General features: G+C 38.5%; 1 protein-coding gene and 1 long non-coding RNA gene across 3 annotated transcripts in view; both read left to right on the top strand.

The window, feature by feature from the left end:
- The window catches only part of LOC309493631 (uncharacterized protein), an 82,594-nt gene that overhangs the window by 20,242 nt on the left and 38,990 nt on the right, over nucleotides 1–23,362 (top strand). The window contains exons 1-8 of one of the 2 annotated variants that reach the window (XM_082162777.1): nucleotides 11,441–11,571; nucleotides 11,714–12,034; nucleotides 13,063–13,239; nucleotides 13,715–14,035; nucleotides 15,064–15,240; nucleotides 15,957–16,133; nucleotides 21,874–22,050; nucleotides 22,510–22,830. In XM_082162777.1, coding sequence (XP_082018903.1) covers nucleotides 11,532–11,571; nucleotides 11,714–12,034; nucleotides 13,063–13,239; nucleotides 13,715–14,035; nucleotides 15,064–15,240; nucleotides 15,957–16,133; nucleotides 21,874–22,050; nucleotides 22,510–22,830 — 1,711 coding nt within the window. In that variant the 5' untranslated portion in view covers nucleotides 11,441–11,531. Of the gene's footprint in view, nucleotides 1–11,440; nucleotides 11,572–11,713; nucleotides 12,035–13,062; nucleotides 13,240–13,714; nucleotides 14,036–15,063; nucleotides 15,241–15,956; nucleotides 16,134–21,873; nucleotides 22,051–22,509; nucleotides 22,831–23,362 lie in introns of those variants that run through there. The other variant, XM_082162776.1, reaches the window with a different exon arrangement.
- Nucleotides 5,897–11,372, top strand: LOC309494004. Its single transcript, XR_014204182.1, has 2 exons — nucleotides 5,897–6,195; nucleotides 8,326–11,372. It is a non-coding gene; the product is annotated as an uncharacterized lncRNA (long non-coding RNA).

Raw genomic sequence — 23,362 nt, 5'->3', positions numbered from 1 at the left:
GTCATTTACTGTCATTATTATTATTTCATTTATTTATTTATTATTATTATTACTAATTTGTTTTTGTTTTGTTTTTTGGTGCAAACATTGTTTTTAAACTAGTTGTTTGATTAAAAGAGTTTTAAAAGTCAAAGTCTCTCTCTCTCTCTCTGTATCTCTCTCTCTCTCTCTCTCTCTCTCTCTCTCTGTATCTCTCTCTGTCGCTCCCCCCCCCCCCTCTCTCACACTCTCTCTCTCTCTCTCTCTCTCTCTCTCTCTCTCTCTCTCTCTCTCTCTCTGTGTATCTCTCTCTCTCTGTGTATCTCTCTCTCTCTCTCTCTCTCTCTCTTCTCTCTCTCTGGAGCATGCTGGGAGTTTGTGGAGGTGCTGAGCGCGTGTTGAGAGTGATTGTGGTGTTCTTCGGAGTTTCCTTTCTGTTTATGTAGTTATTTATTTTTTCCCCTCGCTGTGAGTTTAAAAATTATCAGTAGCCTATAGGAAGAACGTTTTTTTCGTGAGTGTGCGGTTTGTAGTCGCCGGGATGGCGACTGCTCACGCGCAGGGAACACCACCCCTGTCACTCCGAAACGGCTGCAGGTGTGTTCCTGAGGCTGGAGTGACAGTGGAGGATTTACTCTTAGTTATCGGTCAGAAACTTGGTTTTGGAAACATTGTCTCTGCGTCACGGATGAATAAAGCGGTGGTTGTATTTTTGAAAACTGAATTACTCGTTAATGATCTGACTGTAAGCGGAATATGGGTGAAGGAAACTTTTGTTCCGGTAACCCCGCTATCGGCTCCAGCAACTAAAGTAATAGTTTCCAATGCCCCCCCTTTCATATCTAATGAAGCTATCGTGAAAGAGTTACTGAGATTTGGTAAGATAGCAAGCCCTGTAAAAGCAGTCCCACTCGGATGTAAGGACGCCGCATTAAAGCACATTCTGTCCTTCAGACGACATGTTTATATGTTTCTCAACTCGCCGGAGAGGACCTTGGAAGCTTCTTTCCGTGTTACTCACGGAGAGAATTCTTTCATGGTTTATGCGAGTACGGTGAGTTTGAAGTGTTTTGAATATGGCGAGTTGGGCCATAAGCGTTTAATGTGTCCACATAGAGATGAACAGCGCCCTTCTACATCTCGTGGTGAAGGAAATGATGTAGTTAATCAAATACCGGTAAATAACACAGAAAAGGAGAGAACCGAGGATCAGGATAAAGAAGCTACAGAGGGAGTAGACGAGCAACAGGAGGAGGTGAGTGAGTTAAATGAGAATGCTAACTGCGTGGAGAAACCTGGATGTGTTTATTTACCTGATAAAGATGTGAGTGATGATGATGAAGATGATCAGAGTGATGCTGATGATGATATTGTACAGAAATGTGTTTCTGAGGAAAATATGGCTGATGAGACTGAAAGTTTATCACAGTACACTGATGATGGAATGAGAGATGATGAGAAGTGGTCTGAAGAGTTTAAGGAGGTTGCAGAAGATTTATATCCCCTTGAGCAGATCAATTCCTTTCTGGATAAGACAAAGGGAAAGGCAGGTGTTGAAATAAGAGATTATTTCCCTGATGTTGAAAAGTTTATCGCCTCAGTAATGTGGGCTAGGAAAGAAAGTAGCTATGATGAACTTTCACAACAGAAAAGATTTCGTCTTAAAAAGGAACTGTTGTTAGATCAGGAAAAAGGATGGGAAAAGCGAGGGGGAAATCTAAATAATTATAATGGCTGAAAGTTTCTCTTTCTATCTGATCTGTTTTCTCCTTTTCTCTATTTTTCTTATGGAGATCTTAAGGGTTGGTTCTCTTAATATAAATGGGATGAGGGATGGGAGAAAGAATGAGGTTTTAGCAGAAATCATTAATCTGAAAGACTTGAGTGTTACATTCTTGCAAGAAACTCATAGTAGTTGTAGTAATGAAGTTAACTGGGGTTTGTGGTGGAAAGGAGAGTACGTTCTCAGTCATGGGACCAATTTAAGTGCTGGGGTGGCTATTCTTTTTTCTCCTACTGTAAATGTTAAAGTGCTATCAAAAAATGAAGTAGAGCCAGGAAGGTTTTTAACCGTTAAAGCTGAAATTAGTAATTTTCAATTCTTGTTTGTAAATATTTATGCTCCTAATGTTGGAGCAGAAAGGAGTTTACTTTTCAAGAAGTTTGAACAAATAGTTAGTGAAGAAAATGAAGATGTGTATATTGTTGTGGGGGGGGACTGGAATTGCACTCTTGATTTTACTCTTGACAGAAATGGGGAAGAATCTCATGCATCGTCAGCTTCCTCTTTAGCTGGTGTTATAGAAAATCTGAATCTCTTGGATGTATGGAGAGAACACAATCCTTCTGTAAAACAATATACATGGGTGAAGGTCTGTAATGATAGGATTTCTGCTGCTCGTTTGGATCGGTTTTATATATCTTGTAACTTGAAAAATAGAGTTGTTAGTACAGAAATTATTCCTAACACACTTTCTGATCATAAACTCATTAGGGTTGGGTTCACACTGTCTAAAAGCACACAGAAGAGCTGTTACTGGCACTTTAACACTAAACTTTTAAAAGATAAAGAGTTTTGTGAAACTTTTAAGCTTTTTTGGGAAGCATGGCAAACAGAAAAGAGTCTTTTTGAAAGTATTATACAATGGTGGGAAGTGGGTAAAGTGCACATAAGAGATTTCTCTCAGAAATTTTCTGCTTATTCTTCTGTAGTTTTAAAAAATACTTTAAAGTGGCTTGAAAAAGAGATTGTTGATATTGAAATGACTGTTAATGATGATGTCAATTTAAAAGAATGTTGGACTGAAAAGAAAAATCATTTAAGTTTAATTCTGGATGAACGGGTTAAAGGAGCTCTCATGAGAAGCCGTTATTTAGCCCTGAAGGACATGGATGCTCCTACTACTTTCTTTTTTAATTTAGAGCGTAAAGTGGGTCAGCAGAAATTGATGCTTTCATTGAAGGACAATAATGGACATGTTACCTCAGACCCACAGAAGATGCGAAAGCTTGCTGTTGAGTTTTACTCCAAGTTGTACGCTGCTGATATATCTGATGAACTTTGCAGAAGAGAGCTGCTAAAGGACTTACCGGTGTTATCTGAAGATAATAAAGAGCTGTTAGAGACTGATATCTCCTTTGAGGAGATCTCTCTGGCTGTAAAGGGTCTCTCTTCAGGCAAGAGTCCTGGCTTGGATGGACTACCGGCCGAGTTTTATAAATCATTTTGGACAATAATTGGAGAAGATTATTTTGAAGTCCTTCAGAAATGCTTTAGTGAAGGTGTTCTTCCGACCAGCTGTCAACGTGCTGTTCTATCATTGCTCCCGAAAAAAGGAGATTTAACACTTTTAAAGAATTGGAGACCTGTGGCAATTTTGTGTACAGAATATAAAATTTTGTCTAAGGTTCTTGCAAATAGATTAAATAATGTGTTGTATGAAGTGGTACACAAGGATCAGTCGTATTGTGTTAAAAATAGATCAATCATGGATAATCTTCATTTAATCAGGGATGTTGTTGATTATGCTTATTGTAAAGATGTCAATATGGGCCTGTTGTCTCTGGATCAGGAAAAGGCCTTTGACAGGGTTGATCATGGTTTTCTGTTTGACATCCGTAATGCTTTTGGTTTTGGGGAAACATTTATTTCAAGGATTAAACTTTTATATGCCGAAGCAACATGTATGATCAAAATGGGTGGTGGATTGAGTATCCCTATTAATGTTAAAAGAGGAATCAGACAAGGTTGTCCAATTTCGGGCCAACTATACAGCATTGTAATTGAACCTTTGTTAGGTAAAATGAGAAGAGAGTTAAAGGGCCTACAGGTCAACACCCTAAACTGTGCTGTTAAACTCTCTGCCTATGCTGATGACGTCACAGTTATAATCAGAGATCAAAGTGACATTCAGGTGCTTAAACAGGCATTAGAGTTTTATGGAAAAGCCTCATCAGCAGTAGTTAACTGGGGAAAGAGTGACGCTTTATGGTGTGGTAGTGTTTTTAAAGGTCCAAATCTTCCTGGTGGATTACAGTGGGGAAGTGCAGGGTTTAAATATTTAGGAGTGTTTTTAGGGACAGAAGAGTTTAAGAAGAAAAATTGGGAGGGCCTCTTGGAGAACGTGTGTGCAAAGTTGTCTCGATGGAAATGGTTGCTACCCCAGTTGTCATATAGGGGGAGGGTCCTAATATGCAACAATTTGGTTGCTTCTTCACTTTGGCATAGAATGACAATTCTTGAACCTCCTGAGGATCTAGTGCCAGGAATACAAAAGCGACTAGTGGATTTTTTCTGGTCGGGACAGCACTGGCTGAAGGCGGCGGTACTGTATCTACCCAGACAAGAAGGAGGCCAGGGGTTGGTGGATATCAGAGCGAGACTCAGGACTTTCAGGATGCAGACGGCACAAAGACTGCTCTATGGAGTGGATGTGAGCTGGACTGAAGTAGCCTGTGCCCTCCTAAGAAGAGCTGGAAACATGGGGCTGGACCGCCATTTGTTCTTGATGGACATTGACAAACTGAATTTAAGTGGGCTGAGTGTCTTTTACAGATCAATTTTAAAGTCATGGACACTTTTTATGTTTTCACGGAGTGCAGATAGCACAGAAAAATTATGGCTGAAGGAGGAAACACTTTTTTTCAATTCTGAATTGGAGTCAGATGTTTTTAAATCAGACACTTTCAGAAAAGCCATTTGGGCTGCAAATATGACAAAGATTGGACACTTAAAAGACAAAAAAAGTTGGATAAGCCCTGAAAATTTTGCTTCAAAACATGGAATAAAATCAGTCAGGATGGCACAAAATATGTTGACTCAGATTTTAGAGTCTCTGCCTCAGGACTATCGACAGGCAATGGAGACTTCTGATGAAGAGGCTGATAACTGTGACTTTCCAGAATTGTTTTTCTCAGCAAAGACTGGTGAATGGCAAGAAAAGGAGGGCTGCTTATTGTCTTTTAAGATACCTAATTTGGCCGCCTTTGCCGATGCTGATAAGAAAGCCATTTACACTATGTGTGTGAAAGTGTGGCATCTTAACACACTGCAGAGTGTCAGCGAGTCCAAATGGCTGGAGGTTCTGGGGCCAGGTGAATCCCCTAAAGGACGCTGGAGGTCCCTGTATAAGCTACCCATTGAGAAACGGTCTGGAGACCTTCAGTGGAGAGTAGTGCACGGGATTAAAGCTACAAACAGACACAGAGCACACCTTGATCCAGAGGTAGGGGTAGGTTGTCCATTTTGTAGTGAGGAGGAGACTGTTTTTCATTTGTTTTTAAAGTGTGAAAGGCTTCAATCCTTATTTTGTATCTTAGAAGAGTGGGTTCAAAATTTAGGGGAAGTTTTTACTCCAGTACTTTTTATTTATGGACCAAAGTATATTAAAAGCAGGAGGGAAGAACATGTTCTGTTAAACTTTCTTTTTGGTCAGGCAAAATTGGCGATATGGCTATCAAGAAAACATCGCTTGATCGATGCTGGGTCAACTGATGTTGTGTCTGTTTTAAAAGGGTTATTAAAATCTCGTATTAAAATTGAGTTTACATATTTTAAATTGGTCAATGATATGGAGATGTTTAAAGGTAAATGGGCTGTAAATCATTGTATTTGTGATGTTGATGAGTGTTTACTGTTTTATATAAAAAAAAATAAATAAAAAAAAACATAATGTATGTAATGTACTGTAAGTAGGCACAAATGTTTTCGTTTTGATGGGATGTTGTTGTTGTTATTATGATTATTTAATAAGGCTCTTATGTATTTATTGATTGATTAAAGAAGACCTAAAAGTCAAAGTCTCTCTCTCTCTCTGTCTCTCTCTTCTCTCTCTCTCTCTCTCTCTCTCTCTCTCGCTCTCTCTCTCTCTCTCTCTCTCTCTCTCTCTCTCTCTCTCTCTCTCTCTCACTTCCGGTTTCCGTTGGCGTGAGTGGTTGATTGAGTGAGTGGATGTGAATGGAGAGCTAGCTTTTATGCTATCTTTGGGATACTGCTGTGGTGATCTTTTGTCCTTTTTTCCCCTCACGTGCATGGTAAAGGTAACATCATTTATATTCTTTGATTTGGGCGGAAAATAGTTGTAAGACTAATTTGTTTGAATTTTCGCGGGTATGGCGTCCTCTGTGACGCCGCCGCTGTCCATTGGACACGGGGTTCGGTTTGTTACTGATCCCGGTGTTACGATGGAAGAGGCTTTGCTTGCAGTTGGTGAACAGGTAGGTTTTGGTAATATATCTCACGCGTCTAGAATGAACAAAGCTGCAGTTGTTTTTTTGAAGGATGAACGGTTGGTTTATGATTTGATTGAAAGCGGGGTGTTTATCAATGATTTGTTTGTTCAAGTTTCGCCGTTATCAGTGCCGTCTACAAGAGTAGTTGTCTCAGGTGTACCGCCTTTTATTCCGAATGAGTTGATTGAACAAGAATTGCGTAGGTTTGGGAAGTTTGCAAGTGGTTTTAAGACGGTAACGCTTGGGTGCAAAGATGCGCGTTTAAAACATGTAATTTCACTTCGCAGGCAAGTGTTTATGTTTTTAGATTCTCCAACACAGTCTTTGGATGTATCTTTTAAGATAAAGCATGGAGGAGGATATTATACTGTGTATGCAAATTCAGGGAGCATGAAATGCTTTGAATGTGGCGATGTGGGACATAAGCGTCTTGCGTGTCCGCATAGAGAACAAGCTGAACGCGCAGAGAATTATATTGAACAAGTGCATGAAGCTGATAGGCAAGTTGCTTCAACTTCTAGTAGTACGTTTACTACTCGGGGAGATCGAATGCATAGTGTGGTTAAGGAAAATAGTGAGACAAATCGAGATGGTAAGGGAGATGATGGATCCTCTGAGCAATCAACTTCTGTCGAGAGCGCTGTGGTAGTTTCTAAAGATGTAGAGAATACAGGGGAACAAATCAGTGAAATTGAAGCCACAGGTGAAAGTGTGCCTATTGAACAGAATGCTCTAGTTGCATCTAAGGAGAAGGAAGTGTTTACTTCGCTGAATGTTGGAAGCCAGGTGGAAAGTGATGCTGAAGAGATGGAGCAGGATGAGTCAGATGGTGAAGGATTTGATGGGTCAAATAGAGTGAAAGATTTGTATTCTTTGGATGAAATCAATAATTTCCTGGACGAAACGTTTGGACAGTCAGTTAAGGTTGATGATCATTTTGATGACACAGAAAAATTCATTAGGTCGGTGGTAATGCTACAAAAGATTGTTGGTTTTGATTTGTTGGATGAACGGAAGCGCTATCGGTTGAGAAAACATGTCACGGCACTTAAAAAGTTTTCAAAATCTAATAAAACTAGAAAAGGAAAAAAAAGCCTTAGTAAAAAATAAGTGATGTCAGCCTTGATCATGTTGCACTCTTTATATATTTGTATTCTCTGTCTGTCCCTCTCTTTCTTTTTTTCTATGGGGAGTTTAAGAGTGGGCTCTTTAAATATGAATGGTGGGAGAGATAGACAGAAGAGAGAAATGGTTAAGGAGGTAGAAAAAATAAACAAACTAGATGTAATCTTTTTACAAGAAACCCATAGCACAATAAAAGATGAAATTGATTGGGGTTTATCTTGGGGTGGTCAAATTTTTCTAAATCATGGGAGTAATGTGAGTGGAGGGGTAGCAATATTATTTTCTAGTAATTCAAAAATTAATGTAGTAAGTTCCTGTGATTTAGTTAAAGGTCGAGGTCAAATGGTTAAAGCTAACATAGAGGGTTCAATCTATTGTTTTATTAATATTTATGCCCCTAATATCGGGACTGAAATAATAGTTTTTTTCAATGATATAAAGCAAGCTCTTGAGTTAAACGATTTTGACTATCTTATTCTAGGTGGGGATTGGAATTGTACTGTTGATTTTAATAAAGACAGGCTTAGTGAGGAGCCATATTTACAATCTAGTAGGAATTTAAAAAGTTTATTGGTTCAGTTTGATCTAATAGATGCATGGAGAATTAAATTTCCAAATGAAAGGCAATATACATGGGTCAAAATCTTAGATGGAAGAGTGAGTGCAGCAAGGTTAGATAGGTTTTATCTGTCACAAGGACTTCGATCAAAGTTAACTGATAGTGTAATTAGACCAGTTGGTTTTTCTGATCATCACCTGATTACTGTAACTATTTTTTTGAAGCAAGAACTTAATAGATCTCAATGGCATTTCAATAATAAATTGCTCCAAGATGAAACATTTTGTGGGAATTTTAAAATTCTATGGCAGAAGTGGAAAGAAAAACAATTATCTTTTGAGTCTTTAAATAAGTGGTGGGAAGTTGGAAAGGCCCAAATCAGAATTTTCTGTCAACAATATACTTCTTTTTCTTCTGCTGTGTTAAAACAGGCCATAAAGGAGGTTGAGGAGGCCATAAGAAAGATTGAAAATGACCTTTTGAATGGTGGAGATGCTGAAAGTAACAATGCATTGAAAACAAAAAGAGTGGAGCTGAGTTCCTTGCTGCAAGAAAAAGTAAAAGGGGCCCTCGTGAGGTCAAGATACATGCAATTAAAAGACATGGATGCCTCAAGTACCTTTTTCTTTAACTTGGGAAAAAGTAGTGTGAAAGATCAGCGCATGACATGTCTGAGATGTCCAGATGGGCATATAACAACAGATGGAGGTGAAATGAGAAGAGGTGCCACGTCTTTTTATACAGAGTTGTATGGCAAAGAACAATGTGATGAGGAATGTGTACAAGAACTCTTAGAAGGTCTGCCTAAGCTTAGAAGAATTGAACAAACTGAGCTGGATAAAGGACTAAGCTTGGAGGAACTCACCATAGCTGTTAATCAGCTGACCTCAGGGCGCTCACCTGGAATAGATGGACTCAGCATAGACTTTTTTCAGCATTTCTGGGGGACTATAGGACCTGACGTTCATGAGGTCCTGATGAGCTCTTTCGAACAAAGCTTACTTCCAACCTCCTGTAGAAGAGCTGTTCTAACTTTACTTCCTAAAAAAGGAGATTTATCTCATCTCAAGAACTGGAGACCTGTTGCGCTTTTATGTACTGAATATAAAGTGCTTTCCAGAGCTCTGTCTAATAGGCTGAAGCCTTATATTGGCTTACTTGTGCACATGGATCAGACCTATTGTATCCCAGATCGGACTATAATGGACAATTTATTTTTAATTAGAGATGTATTAGATGTGTGCAAAGTGTATGATCAGAATGTCGGACTTTTATCCCTGGATCAAGAGAAAGCATTTGACAGAATTGATCATAGGTTTTTGTTTTCTGTTTTAAAAGCTTTTGGTTTTGGAGAGAGATTTATAGCCTGGATAAGTCTCCTTTATAACGGAGCTTCATGTATGGTTAAAGTGGGGAGGGGACTTAGTCGACCAATACCAGTGGAAAGAGGAATAAGGCAAGGTTGTCCTATTTCAGGACAGCTTTATTCACTGGCTATTGAACCACTTTTATGCTTTCTTAGGAATAACTTGAATGGTTTTAAGTTGCCAAACTGTAATTTTGATTCACCTTTAGTTGTATCAGCATATGCGGATGACATTAATATATTCATCAAAAATGATGAGGATATATGTACAACTGTAAAGGCTTTGAAGTGTTATGAGAAGGCTTCTTCGTCAAGAGTTAATTGGGATAAAAGTGAAGCTTTGCAAGTGGGAAAGTGGGAAGAGGAAAATCTGCCTTGTTTACCTGGAGGTTTGAAATGGGGAACAAATGGATTAAAAGTGTTGGGTATTTTCCTTGGCACACAACAATATCAGGAAAAGAACTGGGAGGGAATAATGGAGAAGGTGTGTGCAAAAATGTCCAAGTGGAAATGGTTGCTGCCCCAGATGTCATACAGAGGTCGTGTTCTTGTATTGAACAATTTGGTGGCTTCTATGCTTTGGCATAAATTTATGGTTTTAAATCCACCAAAAGCACTGATTCAAAGTTTACAGAGGAAAATGTTAGATTTTTTTTGGTCAGGCTGTCATTGGATTAGAGCTGCAGCCCTTTATCTTCCTCTTTGTGAGGGGGGTCAGGGACTTGTTGATTTATCTTCACGGATTGCGACCTTTAGATTAAAATCTGCACAGAGATTTTTATATGGTAATGGGTTGAGATGGCATGAAACTGCAAGGTTGCTTCTACAGAAGGCAGGGAGGTTGGGGTACAGTAAGCAACTTTTTCTTTTAAAAACTGAAGAAGTAGATTTTGGAGATTTAACATCGTTTTATGATTCAGTTTTACATGCATGGCAGATTTTGAAGTTTTCAAGAGATTTAACTGCATTGCCTGGAATGTGGCTCTTTGAAGAGCCGCTGTTTTATAATGATTTTATTTGTGTAAACCCGTTAAAGTCTGCCAGTCTACGCTCAGCACTGAGAGAGGCAGGATGTACAAAGCTAGGCCATCTCTTTAGAGCCATGCACTCATCCCTAGTTGAACTTGGTCAATTGGCCAATATAAGATCTGAGAGATTGATTAAAAAAGTAGTGGATGAGGTTTGTGAGTCACTGCCACAGTCACTGAAAGCTTTTGCCAGTGACAGTGATGCGCTCGGTCAGTGGGAGGATGGGGGTGAATATGTTTTTCCAAGCCTTGATGTTTCTCCAACAGTGGAAGAGGGGCGTGGCATAGAGAATAGTTTTCTTTCATTTTCAAATGTACAGCTGGGTTCATTTGAAGAGTTGGACAAGAAAAAAATGTATATTCTGTGTGTGAAAGTACTCCATCTGAGACCTTTGGAGGAGATGAAATCATCAAGGTGGTTTGATTTTTTTGGCCCAGAGCAGTCTGTGAAAGGTTGTTGGAGATCTTTGTACAAGTTACCAATTGATAAACGAACAGGAGATCTCCAATGGAGAATAATACATGGGGCGATAGCCACCAACAAACATGTAGCACATTTAGATCCCAGTCAAGGGGTGGAATGTCCATTCTGTACCCAAGATGAAACTTTGGTTCATTTGTTTTGTGGATGTTGCAGGTTAGGAGAGTTGTTTCATTTACTAGAACAGTGGTGCTTGATTTGGGGTGAATGTTTTTCTTTTTCTTTGTTTATTTTTGGACCAAAATATTCTGTAAGGAAAAAACAAAGACATGTTTTGATGAATTATGTGTTTGGAGTGGCTAAACTTTCCATATGGCTTTCCAGGAAACACATGATTCAGAAAGAAGGGTCAAAAGAAGTGGTTGCGATGTTTTTAGGATTATTAGCAGCTCGCCTTAGAATTGAATATGCTTATTATAAGTTGACAAATAATGTACAGTGCTTTGTTGAAAAGTGGTCTGTTGCAAATGTTCTTTGCGAAGTTGGTGATGATGGAGAGATGGTTTTATCTTTTTAATAATATAAAGTGTGTGTAAGATTGTTGTAATAATGTTGATGATTTTAGAATGTTAAATTAGGAATTAAAGGATACTTTTCAATCTCTCTCTCTCAGGGGAAGTGGGCGTCTCTGACACGTTCAGCTCTTCATGTTAAACATGTAACCAGGAAGGAAACACTCAAAACTCTTCTGAACACACACCGAGAGCTTCAGAAGAACTGAATCTACTAACAACAGAGAAGATCATTTAATAAGAGAGAAGAATGAAGATCATCTGGACTTTCACTCTGCTGATGATTCCTGGTAAGAATCTGAACTCAGAGTAAATCATGAAAAACAGCACAGAATTGATGAGGAGAGTCTTTAACTTCATGTTGTTTTATTGGCTGTTGATTAAAGTTAATTTCTGTGTATATTAAAGTGTTTTAATGCTGGTTTGTTGTAGGTGTCGTGAGCTCCATGAGTGTGACAGGATATTCAGGAGGAGAAGTCAACATCACATGCAAATATGATAAAGGATATACAGAGAATAAAAAGTATTTTTTAAAAGAACAGGGGTCAATGCGCAGAGATCGAATCAGGACTAATGAGAAAGATAAATGGGTTCAGAATGATAGATTCTCTCTGTATGACGACACAAGTTCAGCAGTCTTCACTGTGACCCTCGGAGATCTGAGAGAACGGGATTCTGGGACGTACCAGTGTGCAGTTGATATAAAATCAGGAACTGATCCCCTCACTGAAGTGAATCTGAAGGTTATAACAGGTGAGTAACTGAGACCCTCAAACTCATGATGATCTCCACAACATCACGATACTCAACACTGACTGTAATTACTGACGTTCACATGTGAAACAGACACCCTCAACAACCTTTTTGTCTATTGATTTAAGACTTAAACTCATAATCTTGACTTTGGCATTAATAAATGTTGCAAAGTGACATATTGTTTATATCGGGAACAACATGACAAATTAGACACGCAAATTCCAGCCAGGTTGGTCCCTCACCTTTCAAAACAGTCGAAGACCACTTTACATATCTTGGCATTATGATACCAAAACATTTTGGCTAAGATTGACAGATTAAAAGATAATATAGAGCGATGGAGGCTCCTTCCGCTATCTATGATTGGCAAAATTAATGCAATTAAAATGGTCACTTTACCACAGTTCCTCTACCTTTTTCAAAATGTGCCTACTTATGTACCTGTATCTTTTTTCAAGCTTTTGGATTCAGTTATCATAGCGTTTATTTGGGCTTACAAGACTCCCCGAATAGCAAAAGCGCACGTACAGAAAACCACTCAGTTGGGAGGCCTAGGGCTCGCAGTGTTTAACCAAGGTGTGGGAACCCTGTGTCAGGATGTAAAGAGGCGAGATGACAGAAACCACAGTATCCTCTGTAGATGATGATGAGCGAGTGTTCACACCACATACACTGACCCGTATCACTTTCTCACACACAACACTGTCTCAGTTATGGAGAAATCGTAATGTAAAATTATATATAATGATTTGTTCGTTGTTTGCAGTCTAGAAGACTGTATTTAACAAGTGTTGCTGGTCACACAAACAGCGCTATATTTCCACACACCCTTGACATCAGTGAAGCGCTAATAACAGCTGTGTCATATAAAGTTCAAAGTGGTCACATGACTGGCCACAATATGACTTCTTAAATGCAGGCTCAATATATGCAAGCAAACAATCTTAAATAGTTTTTATTCTGCAATAACTGTCATCTATATATTATGTATCATAAATTAAACCCAATGTTTATTTGTGCTTCAGACACATCAGAGAGGAGGTCACGTAAACCAACCACAACAGCTTCAGATCACATGACTAAACCAGCGACTGAAGATAGTGAATCCATCAGACCCGTCACATCTTCAACCTCATCACCACCACCTTCATCTTCAACTTTACCACCTTCATCATACTCTTCATCACCAAAATTACAGCTAGGTACATATTCTGTTACTTACAACAATCCAACTCTCCAGATTTCCTTAAAAACAGGACATTTGGGATTATTTTCATCTGTTGTTCATGTTTTTTTCAGCAGTCAACATTATGGCATCGGTTATGGTGCTAAAAATCATTTGTATGTTGTTTGCAGTCTAGAAGACTGTATTTAACAAGTGTTGCTGGTCACACACACAGTGCTATATTTGCACCACACTCTTGACATCAGTGAAGCGCTAATAAAAGCTGTGTAACAACATACAAAACATAGCTAGCAAAACATAGCTGACATGATTTACATTAAGCTAAACATCCCATGCTGTCACTATAACAGAGACTCAAGGATGCAGTATAGAATTGATGAGGAGAGTATAGAATTGATGAGGAGAGTCTTTAACTTCATGTTGTTTTATTGGCTGTTGATTAAAGTTAATTTCTGTGTATATTAAAGTGTTTTAATGCTGGTTTGTTGTAGGTGTCGTGAGCTCCATGAGTGTGACAGGATATTCAGGAGGAGAAGTCAACATCACATGCAAATATGATAAAGGATATACAGAGAATAAAAAGTATTTTTTTAAAGAACAGGGGTCAATGCGCAGAGATCGAATCAGGACTAATGAGAAAGATAAATGGGTTCAGAATGATAGATTCTCTCTGTATGACGACACAAGTTCAGCAGTCTTCACTGTGACCCTCGGAAATCTGAGAGAACGGGATTCTGGGACATACCAGTGTGGAGTTGATATTAAATCAGGAACAGATCCCCTCACTGAAGTGAATCTGAAGGTTATAACAGGTGAGTAACTGAGACCCTCAAACCCATGATGATCTCCACAACATCACGATACTCAACACTGACTGTAATTACTGACGTTCACATGTGAAACAGACACCCTCAACAACCTTTTTGTCTATTTATTTAAGACTTAAACTCATAATCTTGACTTTGGCATTAATAAATGTTGCAAAGTGACATATTGTTTATATCGGGAACAACATGACAAATTAGACACGCAAATTCCAGCCAGGTTGGTCCCTCACCTTTCAAAACAGTCGAAGACCACTTTACATATCTTGGCATTATGATACCAAAACATTTTGGCTAAGATTGACAGATTAAAAGATAATATAGAGCGATGGAGGCTCCTTCCGCTATCTATGATTGGCAAAATTAATGCAATTAAAATGGTCACTTTACCACAGTTCCTCTACCTTTTTCAAAATGTGCCTACTTATGTACCTGTATCTTTTTTCAAGCTTTTGGATTCAGTTATCATAGCGTTTATTTGGGCTTACAAGACTCCCCGAATAGCAAAAGCGCACGTACAGAAACCCACTCAGTTGGGAGGCCTAGGGCTCGCAGTGTTTAACCAAGGTGTGGGAACCCTGTGTAAGGATGTAAAGAGGCGAGATAACAGAAACCACAGTATCCTCTGTAGATGATGATGAGCGAGTGTTCACACCACATACACTGACCCGCATCACTTCCTCACACACAACACTGTCTCAGTTATGGAGAAATCGTAATGTAAAATTATATATAATGATTTGTTCGTTGTTTGCAGTCTAGAAGACTGTATTTAACAAGTGTTGCTGGTCACACATACAGCGCTATATTTCCACACACCCTTGACATCAGTGAAGCGCTAATAACAGCTGTGTCATATAAAGTTCAAAGTGGTCACATGACTGGCCACAATATGACTTCTTAAATGCAGGCTCAATATATGCAAGCAAACAATCTTAAATAGTTTTTATTCTGCAATAACTGTCATCTATATATTATGTATCATAAATTAAACCCAATGTTTATTTGTGCTTCAGACACATCAGAGAGGAGGTCACGTAAACCAACCACAACAGCTTCAGATCACATGACTAAACCAGCGACTGAAGATAGTGAATCCATCAGACCCGTCACATCTTCAACCTCATCACCACCACCTTCATCTTCAACTTTACCACCTTCATCATACTCTTCATCACCAAAATTACAGCTAGGTACATATTCTGTTACTTACAACAATCCAACTCTCCAGATTTCCTTAAAACCAGGACATTTGGGATTGTTTCATCTGTTGTTCATGTTTTTTCAACAATCAACATTATGGCATCGATTATGGTGCTAAAAATAATTTGTTTGTTGTTTGCAGTCTAGAAGACTGTATTTAACAAGTGTTGCTGGTCACACACACAGTGCTATATTTGCACCACACCCTTGACATCAGTGAAGCTTTAATAAAAGCTGTGTAACAACATACAAAACATAGCTGACATGATTTACATTAAGCTAAACATCCCATACTATCACTATAACAGAGACTCAAGGATGCAGTATAGAATTAATCTGATCTGAACATTAATAACGGTAAGATGCCATTAGCCTTTTGATATTATTTTTAAGATCATCATCTGATTGTAAAATTATATATAATGATTTGTTTGTTGTTTGCAGTCTAGAAGACTGTATTTAACAAGTGTTGCTGGTCACACACACAGTGCTATATTTCCACACACCCTTGACATCAGTGAAGCGCTAATAACAGCTGTGTCATATAAAGTGCAAAGTGGTCACATGACTGGCCACAATATGACTTCTTCTTAAATGCAGGCTCAATATATGCAAGTAAACAATCTTAAATAGTTTTTATTCTGCAATAACTGTCATCTATATATTATGTATCATAAATTAAACCCAATGTTTATTTGTGCTTCAGACACATCAGAGAGGAGGTCACGTAAACCAACCACAACAGCTTCAGATCACATGACTAAACCAGCGACTGAAGATAGTGAATCCATCAGACCCGTCACATCTTCAACCTCATCACCACCACCTTCATCTTCAACTTTACCACCTTCATCATACTCTTCATCACTAAAATTACAGCTAGGTACATATTCTGTTACACTCAAAATAAAAATTGTCTAAACATAAGATTTATGTATTTGAATTGCATATAGAATTTCCATCCATTTGGATTACATAGTTTTAACATAAACCAATTAATAATCTGAATGTGATTCATATTTTTAAGTCATATATAAATTAAACGGATACGATTTATGTAATTGTATTAATAAACTGAAAGTGATTCATATATGTCAGTCATATGTAAATGAAACGGGTAAGATTTATGTAATAGTACACAGAAAAACGCCCATGTTAAATTAACACTGCTCAGTGTTCATATGTGCACACTACAGAGTTAAAGTACCATTGAAGCAGTGTTGAAGTTAATGAGATAATTAAGTGGTGATTGAACATTAATGATGAACACCTGCTGTTAACAAGCAGAATCACTGAAGAACAGAGAAACACAAGAACTACAACTGACTTCAGACACAGCCTTAGATGAAATCAACTGAAGAGAAAAGAAGACATTAAATCTCTCAAGATCTTTGCAGAGGAGGATTAAACAACTCCACAAACAGCATTACCAGATTTACTTTATTTAATTTCCGGTTTAATGAAATCAATAGTTGTATTTTAAAGTCACCATGATGGTGGTTAGCGTTTGCTTTAGTTGGGCTCTTGACCCTTGACTCTTTAATGTACATTTTTCTTTGGCTGCTATACTTGTGTGTTTATAAAGCACAATTGTTGTAGCTAAAAAAGCCATGAGAAAATGAGATCCGGTGATGTTGGCTGTTTATTGATGATGGAGACGATATCATCATGTAATTGCCTGAATCCCTGATCTTATTCAGTATCTATTGCTTTGATTATATAGGACTTGTGGTTTAATGTTGTTTTATTCATAATAGAAGTAATTTGATTCTACAGTATATCTAGCAGTGTTGTTTATCAAGTACGTATTATTTAAAATAGTTTTTTTTTTTTTTTACTTAAATCTATGGCATTACTTAGATACACACAGACATCAAGAAACAGCATATGAATCGTAACAATGGTGACAATCAAACAAAATATCCAGATAATCAGATCAACTCCAGCTGCATAATTTACTAAAGCTGCAATGCATGCTGGGAGATATGGGTGAGTTTTGATTGGTGGTACCCAGCATGCACTGCAGCATGAAGCATGTCATTGATTGTCACCATTGTTGAGAGTCATACACTGATTCTTGATGTCTAAGTAATAATGTAGAGGAAAAAGATTAATGCACTAAATGTTTTTAAAATCCTTTATATTATTTGATTAACAACATCGCTCTCATGCTGTAAAATTACATGGCTTCTATTATAAAACAACATTACAAACACAAGTCATATACAATCAAAACATTAGACTCTGAATAAGATCAAAGATTAAATCAATTACATGAAAATTTCATAAACAGCCAACATTACCTGATCTAATCTTCTCATGGCTTTTTTTTGCCATAACAAATGTGCTTTATACACACACAATAATAGCAGCCAGAGAAAGTGTAATACTAATAAGTTAAGGGTCAAGAGTCCAACTAAAGCAAACGCTAACCACCATTATGGTGAGTTTAAAATACAACTATTGATTTAATTAAAACGGAAATTAAATAAAGTCAATCTGGTAATGCTGTTTGTGGAGTTGTTTAAAGGTCCCATGACATGCTACTTTTTGTAGGCTTTAATATAGTCCTTAGTGGTCCTTAGTATTGTATCTGAAATCTCTTTCCAAAAATTCAGCCTCGGTGCAGAATTATAGCCACTACAAGCCAGTCCCAGAATGAGCTTCCTTCAGACGGGCCGTTTCGGTGTCTGTAGCTTTAAATACTAATGAGGAGGAGAAAGGAGGCGCAAGGTGGAGGGTGGGTGTGGCCTTGACCATCTTGGGCAACGGTACCACGCATGTTTGTTTATGTTGGATATATTGCAATGGCACGAAGACACGCAGTCGTTCAAGCATTTCAGTTTGACCCAGAATCTGATCCAGATGGAGAAGTAATGGATGAAGAAGTTGCAACTCAGCGGCTCCAGCAGGACGTTTCCGAATGGTTAGTTTAAAATATTATGTCTGGATACGGTACTTTATTCGGATGGTTTACAGTTATCATCATGTAGCTAACGTGAACCTACTGTTGCCTTTTCATGAGAGATCTGTAGCGTCTGTAATTTATCTTATTACAATTACATCAAGCTCTGCGATCTTGAAATGCGGATATCGCGCGCGCCATATAACCAACAGGAAAACGGTTATCCAAATAACAAAGAAATGTACAACACTCGCGTTACAGTATGTGTAACTTGATGCTGTCTACCTTTACATTAGCGCAAGTAACTGCATAGCTGCATAGCTAATGTGACAACCACATTCTACGTGTAAGAAGCTAGGTAACCATAAACAGTAAAGCAACACACTTATATAATTTGTTGACTTACTTGTCCGACGTTCAGCAAGCCCAGCTCTGTATTGACCATTCGATGTTCATTTGTACATCCAATTATTGAGCAATTATTATGCTTCGCTCGCTCAAAAGCCATGATATCTCGCGTGGACAAACTAAAATCGTGCGCGCGCGTTCTACTTCCTAGCTCATTTTCTCATTGGCGAGAAATATTCTCTGGGCGGGCAAAGCAGAGAAAGGGGAGGTAACATTTCTCCTTATGACGTCATAAGGAGGAGATTCAAGATCAGCCCGGTTGAGCTTCCATTTTCTCAAAGGCAGAGAAAGATAGCAAAAGCTCGATTTACACCGATTAAAATTTTTAGAAACTTGGGGACCATATACAGGCTAGGGGAACTCATATTAATGTTAAAAAACCTCAGAAAGTGGAAATTTCATGTCATGGGACCTTTAATCCTCCTCTGCAAAGATCTTGAGAGATTTAGGGCGTTTTTCCACTGGGTTCGTTTGCTGCGGTCCGAACCCGAGTGCGCTCGTTCCCGGCGCCCCCCGCAGCGTTGGTCTGGTTTCACACTCAATTAGTTGTATCGAACCCAGGTGCGTTTGCAGTGATCTTACGTCATCGCAAACGCACACAGAAAATGCATGGATAAAACAACTCGACTGAGCATAGCTGTAATTTGTCTGTTTTTTTGGTGCTATTATGCACAACATAGTGAGAGACATCACCTCTTCAGTGTCCCACAACGTTCCCCTGCCACTCATGGTTGTCGTGTGTGAGGAAACAATGATATCGACAGTAATACGCATGCGCGGGATACTATACTTCCTGAACAAGCGCGCACCCGAGTCCGTGTTGCTTGCACATTAACGCGAACCGCGCCACGGTTCGGGAGCAACCGAGCTCAGACCACCTCCTCCAGGTAGTCTCGGGTTCGGTACTCTAGTGCGCACCCGGGTCCGATGACAGCGTTCACATTAGTGATTTTTCATGCGAACCGTGCCCCGGTCCGCACTAAACTGCCAGTGTGAAAGCGCCCTTAATGTCTTCTTTTCTCTTCAGTTGATTTCATCTAAGACTGTGGCTGAAGTCAGTTGTAGTTCTTGTGTTTCTCTGTTCTTCAGTGATTCTGCTTGTTAACAGCAGGTGTTCATCATTAATGTTCAATCACCACTTAATTATCTCATTAACTTCAACACTGCTTCAATGGTACTTTAACTCTGTAGTGTGCACATATGAACACTGAGCAGTGTTAATTTAACATGGCCGTTTTTCTGTGTACTATTACATAAATCTTACCCGTTTCATTTACATATGACTGACATATATGAATCACTTTCAGTTTATTAATACAATTACATAAATCGTATCCGTTTAATTTATATATGACTTAAAAATATGAATCACATTCAGATTATTAATTGGTTTATGTTAAAACTATGTAATCCAAATGGATGGAAATTCTATATGCAATTCAAATACATAAATCTTATGTTTAGACATAATCTTTTTTTTTAGTGTACTTACAACAATCCAACTCTCCAGATTTCCTTAAAAACAGGAAATTTGGGATTATTTTCATCTGTTGTTCATGTTTTTTTAGCAGTCAACATTATGGCATCGGTTATGGTGCTAAAAATCATTTGTTTGTTGTTTGCAGTCTAGAAGACTGTATTTAACAAGTGTTGCTGGTCACACATACAGCGCTATATTTGCACCACACTCTTGACATCAGTGAAGCGCTAATAAAAGCTGTGTAACAACATACAAAACATAGCTAGCAAAACATAGCTGACATGATTTACATCAGAGACAATTTATATAAGAGACATGCCACTTCCTCAATCCTCAATCCAACTATATAAGGAAAACCCGTAACGGCAAAGATGGCGGTTGTATGCACATGTCCCGCCCCTCCCGCTGGAAAGCCAATCATCTGCTTTTAAAAGTCAAGCCGGGAAACATTTAAGCCTATCGTCTGGTTCCACTGACGCATGCGCACAGTTGAGGTTTTGCGACAGCGGAGAGAGAGAGAGAGAGCCCCGGTCGCGCGCGCACTCTCTCTCTCTCTTCGGAGCCAGGCGAAAGTGTAAACAAGACTGCACTGTCTCCAAATTAAGCGCTGTCTTCCTCTCTATCCCGCACGCATATTAATCAAAATAAAACGACATGATGGTAAAAGGTCGGAAGACCAAAGTTTCATGTGGAGCATTCGGAGTTTTTTTTTTTTTTCTGAATTACCGCTGGGTGTGAATTGTGCTAAAATACGTTGCCTTATCTTCTCTGAAAAGCGTTCCGCACATTCAACTGACATAAAATGACTCTCTAAATAAACGAAAAAACCTATCCAATGATGTAATGTTTTCTGTGTTGACACTAACCTTGTGGGATGTCCATGTCCTAACTGCTGGGATAATCACACAACCGTATGACACGTCCAATTCGCCAACTAATGACTCCTTTGAACCGATTCATTTTAATGAATAGTTAAAACAACTGATCTATACAATACATTATTACTGATAAAGTGCAAACCTGCTTATATTTAAATAATGGAGAACAATATTGACATTGATTATTGCACAACACCGGCATTCTGGATAGAGACGTAAATGAAGTTGGTGTCGTGAACCCTTGCGCATGCGTAGTAAAGTATAACTTGTGGGGAAAAAGGCGTTTTAAACCTTATTTTGGGGCAAAGTCATCAAACTTTTTCAGCGATTTTTATCATATTTTACTGCTGTTTCTATACATGCAGTTTTTATGTCCCGGTGACCAGTGAAAGTGCAGTTCTGACTCTCTGCCCATTCATTTAGATAGGAGCCTGGTCTTGTTAGTCCGAAATAGCTGCCCGGAGGCGTTGCCAAGATGGCGGCCGAGTGGCACGACTTGCCTAAAAGGACTTTGTTTACATTAAGCTAAACATCCCATACTGTCACTATAACAGAGACTCAAGGATGCAGTATAGAATTAATCTGATCTGAACATTAATAACGGTAAGATGCCATTAGCCTTTTGATATTATTTTTAAGATCATCATCTGATTGTAAAATTATATATAATGATTTGTTTGTTGTTTGCAGTCTAGAAGACTGTATTTAACAAGTGTTGCTGGTCACACATACAGCGCTATATTTCCACACACCCTTGACATCAGTGAAGCGCTAATAACAGCTGTGTCATATAAAGTGCAAAGTGGTCACATGACTGGCCACAATATGACTTCTTCTTAAATGCAGGCTCAATATATGCAAGCAAACAATCTTAAATAGTTTTTATTCTGCAATAACTGTCATCTATATATTATGTATCATAAATTAAACCCAATGTTTATTTGTGCTTCAGACACATCAGAGAGGAGGTCACGTAAACCAACCACAACAGCTTCAGATCACATGACTAAACCAGCGACTGAAGATAGTGAATCCATCAGACCCGTCACATCTTCAACCTCATCACCACCACCTTCATCTTCAACTTTACCACCTTCATCATACTCTTCATCACCAAAATTACAGCTAGGTACATATTCTGTTACTTACAACAATCCAACTCTCCAGATTTCCTTAAAACCAGGACATTTGGGATTTTTTCATCTGTTGTTCATGTTTTTTCAACAATCAACATTATGGCATCGATTATGGTACTAAAAATCATTTGTTCGTTGTTTGCAGTCTAGAAGACTGTATTTAACAAGTGTTGCTGGTCACACACACAGTGCTATATTTGCACCACACCCTTGACATCAGTGAAGCGCTAATAAAAGCTGTGTAACAACATACAAAACATAGCTGACATGATTTACATTAAGCTAAACATCCCATACTATCACTATAACAGAGACTCAAGGATGCAGTATAGAATTGATGAGGAGAGTATAGAATTGATGAGGAGAGTCTTTAACTTCATGTTGTTTTATTGGCTGTTGATTAAAGTTAATTTCTGTGTATATTAAAGTGTTTTAATGCTGGTTTGTTGTAGGTGTCGTGAGCTCCATGAGTGTGACAGGATATTCAGGAGGAGAAGTCAACATCACATGCAAATATGATAAAGGACATACAGAGAATAAAAAGTATTTTTTAAAAGAACAGGGGTCAATGCGCAGAGAACGAATCAGGACTAATGAGAAAGATAAATGGGTTAAGAATGATAGATTCTCTCTGTATGACGACACAAGTTCAGCAGTCTTCACTGTGACCATCAGAGATCTGAGAGAACGGGATTCTGGGACGTACCAGTGTGCAGTTGATATAAAATCAGGAACAGATCCCCTCACTGAAGTGAATCTGAAGGTTATAACAGGTGAGTAACTGAGACCCTCAAACCCATGATGATCTCCACAACATCACGATACTCAACACTGACTGTAATTACTGACGTTCACATGTGAAACAGACACCCTCAACAACCTTTTTGTCTATTGATTTAAGACTTAAACTCATAATCTTGACTTTGGCATTAATAAATGTTGCAAAGTGACATATTGTTTATATCGGGAACAACATGACAAATTAGACACGCAAATTCCAGCCAGGTTGGTCCCTCACCTTTCAAAACAGTCGAAGACCACTTTACATATCTTGGCATTATGATACCAAAACATTTTGGCTAAGATTGACAGATTAAAAGATAATATAGAGCGATGGAGGCTCCTTCCGCTATCTATGATTGGCAAAATTAATGCAATTAAAATGGTCACTTTACCACAGTTCCTCTACCTTTTTCAAAATGTGCCTACTTATGTACCTGTATCTTTTTTCAAGCTTTTGGATTCAGTTATCATAGCGTTTATTTGGGCTTACAAGACTCCCCGAATAGCAAAAGCGCACGTACA

The sequence above is a fragment of the Leuciscus leuciscus genome, assembly GCF_965113295.1.
Source record: "Leuciscus leuciscus genome assembly, chromosome: 3".
In the NCBI taxonomy this organism is placed as follows: Eukaryota; Metazoa; Chordata; class Actinopteri; order Cypriniformes; family Leuciscidae; genus Leuciscus; species Leuciscus leuciscus.
The sequence above is the reverse complement of the archived record's forward strand: the minus strand, read 5'-3'. Positions and strand labels throughout refer to the sequence as shown.